Source organism: Sparus aurata, chromosome 23, assembly GCF_900880675.1.
Source record: "Sparus aurata chromosome 23, fSpaAur1.1, whole genome shotgun sequence".
NCBI classification, from domain to species: domain Eukaryota; kingdom Metazoa; phylum Chordata; class Actinopteri; order Spariformes; family Sparidae; genus Sparus; species Sparus aurata.
In genome coordinates, this window is record NC_044209.1 from 10,699,355 (window position 1) to 10,710,630 (window position 11,276).

The 11,276-nt window shown below is 40.0% G+C and overlaps 1 protein-coding gene across 1 annotated transcript; it reads left to right on the forward strand.

Moving 5' to 3' along the window:
• Nucleotides 1–1,047: 1,047 nt before the first annotated feature.
• Nucleotides 1,048–10,877, forward strand: LOC115576262 (NACHT, LRR and PYD domains-containing protein 3-like). Its single transcript, XM_030408783.1, has 12 exons — nt 1,048–1,164; nt 1,471–1,789; nt 1,894–1,946; nt 2,110–2,346; nt 3,937–5,818; nt 6,026–6,199; nt 6,650–6,811; nt 7,160–7,333; nt 7,433–7,606; nt 8,997–9,170; nt 9,325–9,374; nt 9,527–10,877. The coding sequence occupies exons 2-12, from the start codon at nt 1,503–1,505 to the stop codon at nt 10,042–10,044; spliced, it is 3,885 nt and encodes a 1,294-aa protein (XP_030264643.1). The 5' UTR covers nt 1,048–1,164; nt 1,471–1,502; the 3' UTR covers nt 10,045–10,877.
• Nucleotides 10,878–11,276: the final 399 nt, after the last annotated feature.

An 11,276-nucleotide genomic window follows, 5' to 3' on the forward strand; every position in this document is an offset into this window, starting at 1 on the left:
GATATGAAATAAAATGTTCTGCCTCCCACAGCATCAATATTCCACTGAAGAACATTATAAAGCTTTGTAATCAGTTTTTAATCGCAGGAAGGAGTGACATGTAAAAGGCTTGCAACAGAGTTAGGGGGCCGATCACACAGAGGGTCGTCACTTCAGGTGCGATCACGTTAAAAACGCCTCTGAAAAGCACGTTTTGGACAAAACAGGGTGCTGCTTCTGGCCATAACAAGTAACTAATGTAAAATATGGTGCCTGGCTGCAAAATATGTGAAAAATGCTAAAGGCCCTTTTTGTAGAAGGTGTTTGATTTTATCTGGGGGAGTAACATGGCAGACGGGAAAAGGAATGGGTATAAAAGGCTTATTATAGGGTAACGAGAATAAACCAGTTCTCTCTATCAGGCGATTTCTAATGAAAACCTAATCACGCTTCTTTCATTTTTCTTTCTGCCAATAGATCAGTTAGCTTGCACGCTCCTGACCCCGGGGATAATGTTTGCATTGATTGCTAATTTGAACATAGCCTTACCGATCAAGTATGTTTAACAGAACATAACGCTCGCTGACAATACAAACTGGTCAGGGCGCGTGGTTTTATGCTAAACATCCTGAACGATGGTCATGTCTATTTACATAGAACATTCACCGGACTGTCTTTAGTTCAGACGCATTTGAACCACAAAAACAGCCTGCCAAAATGCTGCCCTTTTTAGTGAACAGGCTAATGATTAACACAGGACAGCTGGCAAAGTCTGGCCTTAATGTATGTGTGGATTTCTGTCCATATCAGACAACAACCTGGAATAACCTAAAAAAGACAGACACATCATACAGCCTGAATGTACTCGCAGGCTGCTGATTTTAATAAACACGAAAAGACCTTTGTACCACTCAACAAAACAGTTTTGGAGTTTTTTTGTGCGGGTGCATTTTACTTTCTCTTTCTCCCCTTCTCCCTCCCTCAGATAGATACACACACACACACACACACACATACACACAAGAACACGCTTAGTTAGGTCCGCCCACCTAAATGCTCACGACCTGTCTCTGACAGTTTTGGTCTTTCTTCGTGTTGTTCACAAGTTCATAGACCAAGAGGCATTGGGAATGCAACATGTTTTCCTCTCCTGCTGCAGCTTACTACAGGGACTCAGACAAAAAGGTAAAATAACACATTTTAATATATCTTTGCCTGTTTGTGTGTGAAAATAGGTTTTTAAACACAATATGAATAGTCCTGTCAAATACCTTACATTTTCTAGTTAAATCAATACAACAATAGTTGCTGTAGAGTTGTACAATACAAATACAGACCAAACAAATGCTGCTTTTACTTTAAGCACAAATCAAATGATCGAATTCATAGTTAAACCTGATATGGGCCCACATCATTTACTTCAGTCACGACTTGCTTTGTGCATAATGTCAGAAAATTGTTCTGCTCTGAGGAAATTATGTTTGTTTACAGATTCACAGCGCTAATACTGAAGAAATAACATTATGGGGAGCTGGTGCTCTGCTTTTAGGAGGGATAGGAGTGAGTGTCACAAAGTTGACCAAGAGAAAGAAGTTTCCACCACAGTCGAAAATGGAGAACAGTTTGCCCTCCTCCAAACAAGGTCATATCTGCAGGAGGAGGGTGGAGCTGTAACGGAAATAACAGGGGAAAAAACTTTAAGGAGGCAGGAAGAAGAAAATACTGACGCTGCCTCTGAAACACTGGGCTACAGTGAGAAGAGCAACGCGCTGCTACATGAGTCCACCTTGGCTGAAGTTAACACCTCTAGGTGAGATTAAATATAAACAAATAATTAAAACATTTTTTTGGGGGGGGATCTCAGCATTGTTAACTGATCAATCTATAAAGCACAGTTATTTTGTCATTTTTCAGTCCTGGCCTATCTGAAACACATGATCATGATTCAGCCATCACAGAGGAGAAAGGTGAGTTAATTATTTTAGGAGCAAACACTATCTTCATTGAAATTGGTGACCATGAAATAACAATGATAGAAAAAGGATGCTTTAGAGGCCATTCACCCTGCACCATGCTTGTGATTGGTAGCTGTGTCTTATATATGACATCTTGTGTTCCTCTTTTCAAAAGAAGCTGCCTGGGTGGACAAAAACCGGGCTGCGCTCATTCAGAGCGTCAGCTCAGTGATGGGGATAGCGGATGAGATGTTGCAGCAGAAAATAATCGAGGACGAGACGTATGCCAAAATTAAGGCTGCAAGGATCAGACATGAGCAGATGAGAGAGATTTACAGCATCCTCACTACCACAAAAGCCAAATCTGCCTTCTTCAGAATCCTCCAGGATAAACAACCACAACATTTTCAAAGTATGTAAGGTCTAAAAAAAACAAACAAAAAAAACAACTAACCCTTGTCTCTTTCATGATGATAGTATGATGCTAATTGTTAATGTTAGAGATGGGGCTGATCCACTCAGATCCCAGTTCAGACTTAATTGACTTCCAAGATATTGGACTGATGTCACTAATCCACAAACAGATCCAGATTGCATAGTCTTAGATGTTTTTATATCCCCCCTTTTGCGAACACCACAGAGCTGGTAACAGGTAATGCTAAGGCTATATTGCAGGGCAATACATTAATGCAGTGTCTGATTGGGCATGTAAAAAACAAACATGATATCTGGCTAAGCTATCTGAAAATAAACTCTATACTGTATCGCTAAAGTGGAGCTTGTCCAGTTAAGCTGTGTGTGCAAAAACAATCTGACATAGTGGAGACTATAGATTAGCTCTGGGATCTGAGAGTTCACATATAACACAATGCTTCCAACCTTTAATGTCTCTAGAATTCTGCATGCAAGAGAGACCTTTTGTGTGGTGATTGTTGCAGTCAATTTTTTATGTGGTCACGTGGGTTTTACTGCTTTATTGTATTTGATTACAGTCAGTATGTTCTGGAACAGAGTCACTCCACAGATAATTGGATCTATGAGTGGTGGGTGTGGCTTCCCAGTTCGTCCGGTCACTTTGTTTCTGGGTAACAATCTCAATTAAGTAAGGGATAATGCCCGACGAGGTCCATAAACAGGAACTAATGGGCGACGCGAAGGCCTAAGAACCGTCTGATGCGTTGCCTCCGCGAACTCCATTTACTCCTGTTTATGGACACCTTGAAGGGCATTATTCGCATATACCATGGTCACCTGCCAAAAAAAGAAGATTAAGACCATTAATTTATATTTTCATGCATTTTACAATCAAAATATAAAGTTTTTCACAAGCCATAAATAAGTTTCCCTGGTAACGCCTGAGGGTTTGACTAATACCTGGAACAATCATTACCCTCCTGTAAGGTTCTTGTGCAACGGAAACGTTGTTCACTCCTCCAGTAAATAGGACGGACCATAGATACGACTTGGCAATGGGAGATATTCTAGTCCGCTCAGCGATGAGCCAGAAAGCTAACGCTATGCTAGCAAGGTTCAAAGTCAAAGTTCAAAGTGTATTTGGTTTTGGTTTTGTGTTCCATCCTAATAGTGGTAGCCATTTTGTTCATGGGAGTGGCACCCACTGATTTTGGTCCCGTGCAGAAGATGAAGTGTTGCTTTTATGTAGACAGTGTGGTTCAGCATGATCGGATGGAAAGACTTGTGATAGCTGGACACGCTTTGTATTATTGCATTTTTGCAGCTCTGATATTGAACATTTCTTTAGGGGGAACTGTTCACAGAAGTCTTATTAGTTCCTGTTGGCTCTCCTCTCTCAGACAGACTGCCAGCATGTCTGGATGTGTTTTTAAGTAAAACCTTTAAAAATGATTTGCTGATGGTGGTGCTTGGGGCATGGGAAAAGGGTGTCTCATTTTTATGTTGCACCAAGGTTTCCCTTTGGCCCTAGTCGTAACAAAATAATTGCTTCTCTGGTAATGTTTTGACATCAACTCTTTTATTGCAGCAGAGGATCTCGTCAAAGAAGTAAAGAAGAAGCACAAAGCAGTTCTAAGGGAAAAGTTTAGATATGAGTTTGAAGGCACTGAGAAAGATCATGAGGATGTCAGGTCACTAGACGAAATTTACACAGAGCTCCACATCATAAAGGGAGAGAGTAACCGTGTCAATCAAGAACATGAGATCTGGGAGATTGAAGATAAGATGAGAAGTCAAACATCTGAAGGTACTAAAATCAACTGCAATGACATCTTTCAAAGGACAACAGAAAATAGCATCTCATCTGGGAAAGATGGAGAAGTGAATGGTATCAGAACTGTGATGACAAAGGGAATTGCTGGCATTGGAAAAACTGTCTCAGTGAAGAAGTTCATCCTTGATTGGGCAGATGGGAAAGCAAATCAGCACTTGGGCTTCATCTTTGTGCTACCATTCAGGGAGCTGAATCTGGTCGTAAAGAAGCAGTTTAGCCTTGAGACACTTGTGAGAGAATTCCATCCAGAGCTTAAAAACATACCAGTTGCAAATATATTTGCTAAACACAAAGTGTTGTTCATATTTGATGGTCTCGATGAAAGCCAACTGAAACTGAATTTCAGAACAACAGAAAGACTGACAGATACCACCGAGGACGCATCAGTGGACACTCTGGTGACCAACCTCATCCGAAAATATCTTCTTGAATCCGCTCTGGTCTGGATAACCTCGAGACCAGGAGCAGTTCAGCGCATCCCTCGCCAGTACGTACAGCAGTGGACTGAGGTCAAAGGATTTAATGATCCACAAAAAATACAGTACTTCAGGAAGAGAGTTGAGGACGAGGCAGTTGCCGAAATGATTATTGACAACATCATGAGGTCCCGGAGCTTACGCATCATGTGTCACATACCCATCTTCTGTTGGATTGCGGTGAAAGTTTTTGCATACTTGCGACAAAAAATGGACAAAACTCAAGATGACAACATTAAGATACCCACAACTCTTACTGAGATGTACACACACTTCCTGTTGATTCAAATGCAGGTAGAAACGGACAAGTATGACAACCAGAATGAGATTGACACAAAGGAGATCTTCAAGTCAGGTGAAGAGTTCATTTTGAAACTAGGCAGAATGGCATTTGAACATTTGAATCGGGGCGACATCATTTTTACTGCCGATGATCTGAAGAGCTATGGCCTTGATGTACACAAAGCAGGAGTTTGCTGTGGGTTGTGCACAGAGATATTAAAGGAAGAGAATGTGTTCAACACAAGAAAGCTCTACTGCTTTGTGCATTTGACAGTTCAGGAGTACTTTGCAGCTCTCTTTGTCTACCACAGTTTTGCACGTAAACAAATTGACTCTCCAAGCCTCAAGGATTTCCTGCTCACAGGGTCTGAGGAAGAGCTCAAGTCAGAGTTGGATGCAGATCCAGTTGATTTACCTTTGGATGAGCTGATTGAAATTTCAGTAGTTAATTCAATTGAGAGAAAGGCTGGAGAACTGGACATGTTCATCAGGTTTCTGATTGGCATGTCTCTACAATCAACACAAGATCTACTCCAAGGCCTGATTCAACAGAAAGATGATCACTCTGAAGTTGCTGAGGCAGTTAAGAAAAGTCTAAAAGAAACAGACTTAGGGGACTGCTCACCTGACAGATGTCTGAACGTTGTTCACTGCCTGATGGAGCTGAAAGACAGTTCCATACATGATACTGTGCAGCAGTATCTGAAACCAGATCACAATCCAGACACACGGCTCACCCCTGTTCAGTGCTCAGCTCTGGCTGACTCAGTTCTGATGTCAAAAACACCTCTGGATGAATTCCACTTGAAAAAATACAGACCAGCAGCAAAAGGTGTTTTTAGGCTACTGCCAGCTGTGAGGAACAGCAAGAAAGCAAGGTGAGCTGGTAACTAAGCATGCAATCACTTTATCACTGACTTTATTGAAATAAACTCAATATGTCCCATAGGAGCTGAAATGTTGGCTTCATGCAGCAAACAATCACACAGCACTCCTCATGAAAGTGAAACATAACATAATTGAATATTAATTACATTAATCTTAAACTTTATATGATTATGCATTGTTTCTTTGAATATCTGCAGAATCTCAGGGGTTTGGCTTGATGTCTGGTATTGTGAAACAATCTCCGCAGCCCTTCGAATGCCAAACTCACTGTTAACTGAACTGCATCTGATAAATAGTGTATTTGGTCCCAATGGTACACCGATGTTGATTGATGGACTGAAGAACTGTCAGTGTAAACTACAAGCACTGAGGTGAGTAACTCTATTATTTTGTAATTTATTTTCTTAATTTATTTCTTTTTTGTTCATCTTTTTTGTGCCCCCTAGTTATGCATTTGTGGAGGATCAGCTTTCAAGTCAAGTCAGTCTCATTCCCATAGCACTTTAAATTTAAAGCTGGTCTAGATCATATTCCTTAATTTACAGAGGCCAAACATTCCCCACTGAGCAAGCACTTGGCCATAGTGGCAAGGAACAGCTGCCTTTTAACAGGTTGAAACCTCGGAGCAGACCCCCACTCAACTGGTTGACCAGTTTCAGTCAGTACACTACCATGCTGGCAGCATAAGGGATGGCAGTGTTAGTTGATGTCTCAACTTGTTAGTTGGTGATGTCATTACTGTTGTCCTGACTAAGTTATCTCCACAACTTGTACATACATCCATGTGACAAATTTTGGCCTGTTTTGGCCTGTGCTTATAGCCTCTCAGGTCATGGATATGGTGGAGAACTACTTGAGAGTTTTGTAACTGCTATCAAGTCAATCTTCTCAAATGTGAGAGAACTGGAGCTGAGTGGCAACATACTGGGAGATGCAGTATCCTCTGTGTTTTCTGATGGGCTAGGCAACCTGGAGAAGCTCAGGTAAATCTCAGCTATTGATGGTGAAAAAAAGGTTTCACCTTGGACTTGTCTATGTCATACTTTCAGGCAGAAAGGATATATTTGTTCTAACCAGAATTCTCACACTGTACAGATAGCTTTCCTTCAAAAACAGCCAGTCAGTCTTTGCGTATTTCTTGATATATGTATCGTTGTTGCTAAATGTTAGCAATATCGACACTGATACAAGTTACGTTGTAACATAACACTGACTACTTTTACACAGCCACTAGCTGCTGCCAACTTGTTTTGGATCATGAATTAGTTGAAGGAGGCTGGACCTATTTCTATTTTTCTCATTTAATGTCTCTTTTATCTTTTTATCAAAAGACTGAACCGAAATTCTGGAATTGCACAAATCTGCAAAGAGTTGGTGACAATGCTCATTTCCAAACAATGTTACCTGCGAGAACTGGAACTGAGTTACACCAATTTTGAAGACTCAGAAATGGAGATCCTTTGTACTGGCTTGATGAGCACAAACTGTAATCTGGCAGTACTGAGGTAAAAGGCTGAATACATTGCACACAAGTTCAAACAAGTTATTATAAGGTATTGCATGTTGTTTAGCAATTTAATTATATTCCTTCATTTGTCATGTAGTCTCAGTCACAACAGACTCACTGAGAAAGGTTGTAAGATGTTGGCCTCGGCACTCAGCTCCAAAGCTTCCTGCCTGACTGAGCTGGACCTGAGCTACAATGACCTGCTGGACTCAGGAGTGGTGGAGCTATGCAATGCACTGATGAGCCCACAGTGTCGTTTGAAAACGCTAAGGTCAGTACATTAAGTAGCTTTTCAAGTTTTTTATTGTGATATGCTCAACAACTACAGTAAAGTCATTGGCAATGAAGTCCTTAGTTTTGAGCTCCCTCCAATAGTGCTAGTGCTGTACAAATATGTATAAAAAATGAAGATAAAATAAAAAACTAATACTATCTTACAATGGAATTACACCAGCTTTGATGTCCAGAGAAGAAAGTGCAAGTTTTCAGATCAAGCAGTGGACATTGAGATGATCACTGCTGATGGCATCTTTCGATCATCCAACCTGACCAGTTGGAACCAACCCATGGGTTACTGGAGGATTGTTGGAATATGAGTCATGCTTATCAATCTCAGATTATACAACAAGTAGTTCCGACTTAAGCAAAATGACGTTAAAGCACACCCTCGAGGGTAATATTGCGATTATATAACTAATACCACCAAAAATAAAATTTATAATCAAAATATATCCATGTTGATGGACATTTGCTCTCAAATTTTAAAGGTTTTTGCGAGTGTGCGTCGCGTTTCCATGGAAACACAAGGGGTCTGACTAATAACTGAAACAAAATCAGTCACGTCAATAGACTCACATGTGTAATGGAACATAGTTTACCACTCCAGCAAATAATCCAACACTTAGTAACGACCTAGCAACAGAAAGGATTTTCTAGTCCCAGATGAGTGAACTCTGAGCTGACGTTAATGTTTGATCGCAGTCTTGGAATTTCCCGAACTAAATCAATACTGCACAGATAAACAGAAAATGCTTATTTTTATCGCCCAAGTTTTAACAAAGATGCTGATTGTTTTTTCTTTTATATTTTTTACAAAACGTTTTCACCACAGTCACAATAGTGTCTCTCACACTGAAGGGAAAATAAATAATAGCCAGGCGTTTATTTGTTTCAATCACTTAACAGACCAGGCGTTTATTTGGGACCAGGCGGCAATTTGGGACAGGCTTTTAATTCCTTCCTCTCAAAAATCCGGGATGAAAATGTCACAAACTTCTCCAGCGTCTGCAAGCAGCACTGAAGTGCTCAAATGACGTCAAAACACACCCTCTCGGCTAATATTGCTTAATTAAAAGCTGCACCTGTGGGTACCTATTAGCTCAGTTGGTTGTTGTTCTACTCTAAACGGATGACATTGTAGTAGAAACTTACATAATCAGGATGACTTCACTGTTGGATGGATTCTCTTCAGCGGATTATTTTATGACATAAAAGGTATAATAATGCTAACATTATCCACTCAGGCTCAGAGTGTTTTGTTTTGGCTTTAAAGAGGGAGAGCCTGATTAAAGATTAATTAAATCATGCTTGTGTCATGTTAACAAATCATAGATGAATAGAATGCACTACATGTCTAAAACAATGTTGTTTGATTTTTGTAGGCTGTCATTCTGTAAGGTGACAGGAGATGGATGTGTCGCCCTGGCCTCAGCTCTGAGGTCCGACCACTGCAGCCTCAGGGAGCTTGACCTGAGCTTTAATCACCTGTCGGATCAAGGAGTCGAAATGCTGACGGAAATACAGAGGGATCCACGCTGCAGTCTGGAGAAACTCAAGTATGCTTAAACAGGCTGTATAACAAATGCACTTCTAGCACAATTCCAAGATATTATATTAAGAAATGTATTAGCAAGATTTGATTCATTTGTTTAATATGATATTCATATTTGACAAATTATTCAATGTGTCACCTTTGTCCTTTTACTTCAGTGTGGACCAAAATGAAGAATTCTGGTTCGACTTGAAGCTACTGAGAAAGTGTAAGAAATGTTTTATTTTTTAAAAACATGCTACAGCTGTGATGTCAGTGAATTTTCACTCAATACTCACCCTGCTCTTTAACAGTAATATCATGCATTATAGAAGATATAAACACACTGACCCTTATTTGATACTTCTGTCTTGGTTGCAGATGCCTGTGAGCTCACACTGAACCCCGACACAGCAGGTGTGAATGTCATTTTGACAGAAGAGAACAAAAACGCAACATATGTCAGAGAGAATCAACCTCATCCTGATAATCCTGAAAGATTTGACTGCCGTCAAGTACTGTGTGAAGAGGGTCTGACTGGTCGGCATTACTGGGAGGCTGAGGATTTTTCTGCTGATGGAGTTGGAGTGGCATACAAAAGTATCGATAGGGTGGGAGACTGCTCAAGTGAATTTTGTTTGGGAGAAAATGAAAAGTCTTGGTGTTGGTTTCGTGATGGGAGCTTTCATCATAACGGGTCTTGTATGACGTTCATTGACCAGACCACAAAAAGTACCATTGGAGTGTATCTGGACTGGCCAGCAGGTATTTTGTCCTTTTTTGAGGTCTTTCCTGATACACTGAAGCACCTGTACACCGCCCGTACAACTTTCACCGAACCACTACATCCTGGTTTCAATGTCGGTGATGGATCAGTTAGAATCAGCAAAATAAATTGACCACTAATCTCAAAAACGTCATATGTACAGCCTAGGTGAGCTAATCTGCGCTGGTTACATGCAAAAACCAGTGATACAATACATGTCACACCACAAGTATCGTATACTGCATACAGATACAATGAGGATTTGTCCGCATAATGAGCAAAAGCCTAGAGGACATGAAATGAAATCATCATGAAATGTGGGAACATTAAAAGCAGTCAGTTTCCACATGTCAGTTTGTGCAACAATGTAAATATTACCCACAGTCACAATTGAGCCTGTCTCGCATTAAATAATCACGCTCAGTTGCACTTTGAAACCAGTGATCTTAATCTTGAAATGAGTAAACCTGATGCAGCTGGTACAGGCTCGTCTGCATTCTTTCCCACAGTTCACTCCTTCCTTATCTACTTTCGTATTTATTTTTCATGTGCCATCACATGGTTGCAAGTTTTATGCTTGAATGTGAATTTCATCATCCTAACAGGTCAGCTAACAGAAATAACCTGTCAGATAGTACAGTGGCACATTCAGGCCAAATGTATAATATATATATATATATATAAATGTACCTACGACTGAATCTTTTTGATTGCACCCCTGGTATCTTATTGGTATGTTATGTGAAATCTTTGGCACAGGCAAACAGTGTGTACAGTATGTCTGTGTATTTTATGGTGAACAAGAAGCACAGATGGAAGAATGAACTGTGAAGGTGCATGTACATATTTATTTTTGAGTGTTACACTCAGAAGGCTGTTATATGACAGAAGCAACTCTGTTTGAGTGTGTGTGCCTTTTCTATTTTGAAAAGTGAAAGTGGCCATTAAAAATTGTGTGGCAGCATTTTTCTGTGTGTGTCTGTATTTGTGGAAACAATGAGCTCACTTCTTATCATTTTTGTTTTGCTCAAAAAAAAAGAAAAATTAAACTTAATTTTTACGCCGTCTTCTGAGAACCTTGCCACTTCAATACAGACTGAAACTGGATCCTATGAAATTCACTTAAGTTAAGTCTTAAAACATTAAGACTCAACTTAAGTGAATTGCAAGATTATTTTATTAATGAATGTTATTAATGTTGTGGTTTTCTTCTATTCAGCCATGTTGGATTTTGAGTATCGCTCCATGAGGGAACATGTGTCATAATTTACCAGTCATCAGTGGACTTGCTGTATGATGTGCTTCAACAACCAAATTACATTTATAAAAGTAAAGACTGAGAACAAAAGCACACTGCGAAATGTA

Coding starts and splice junctions, on each gene's coding strand:
- LOC115576262 (XM_030408783.1), top strand. CDS start 1,503: ATGGGGAGCTGGTGCTCTGCTTTTAGGAGGGATAGGAGTGAGTGTCAC. Junction 7,607..8,996: donor TGTCGTTTGAAAACGCTAAG/GTCAGTACATTA, acceptor TGATTTTTGTAG/GCTGTCATTCTGTAAGGTGA. Junction 9,375..9,526: donor CTTGAAGCTACTGAGAAAGT/GTAAGAAATGTT, acceptor TCTTGGTTGCAG/ATGCCTGTGAGCTCACACTG.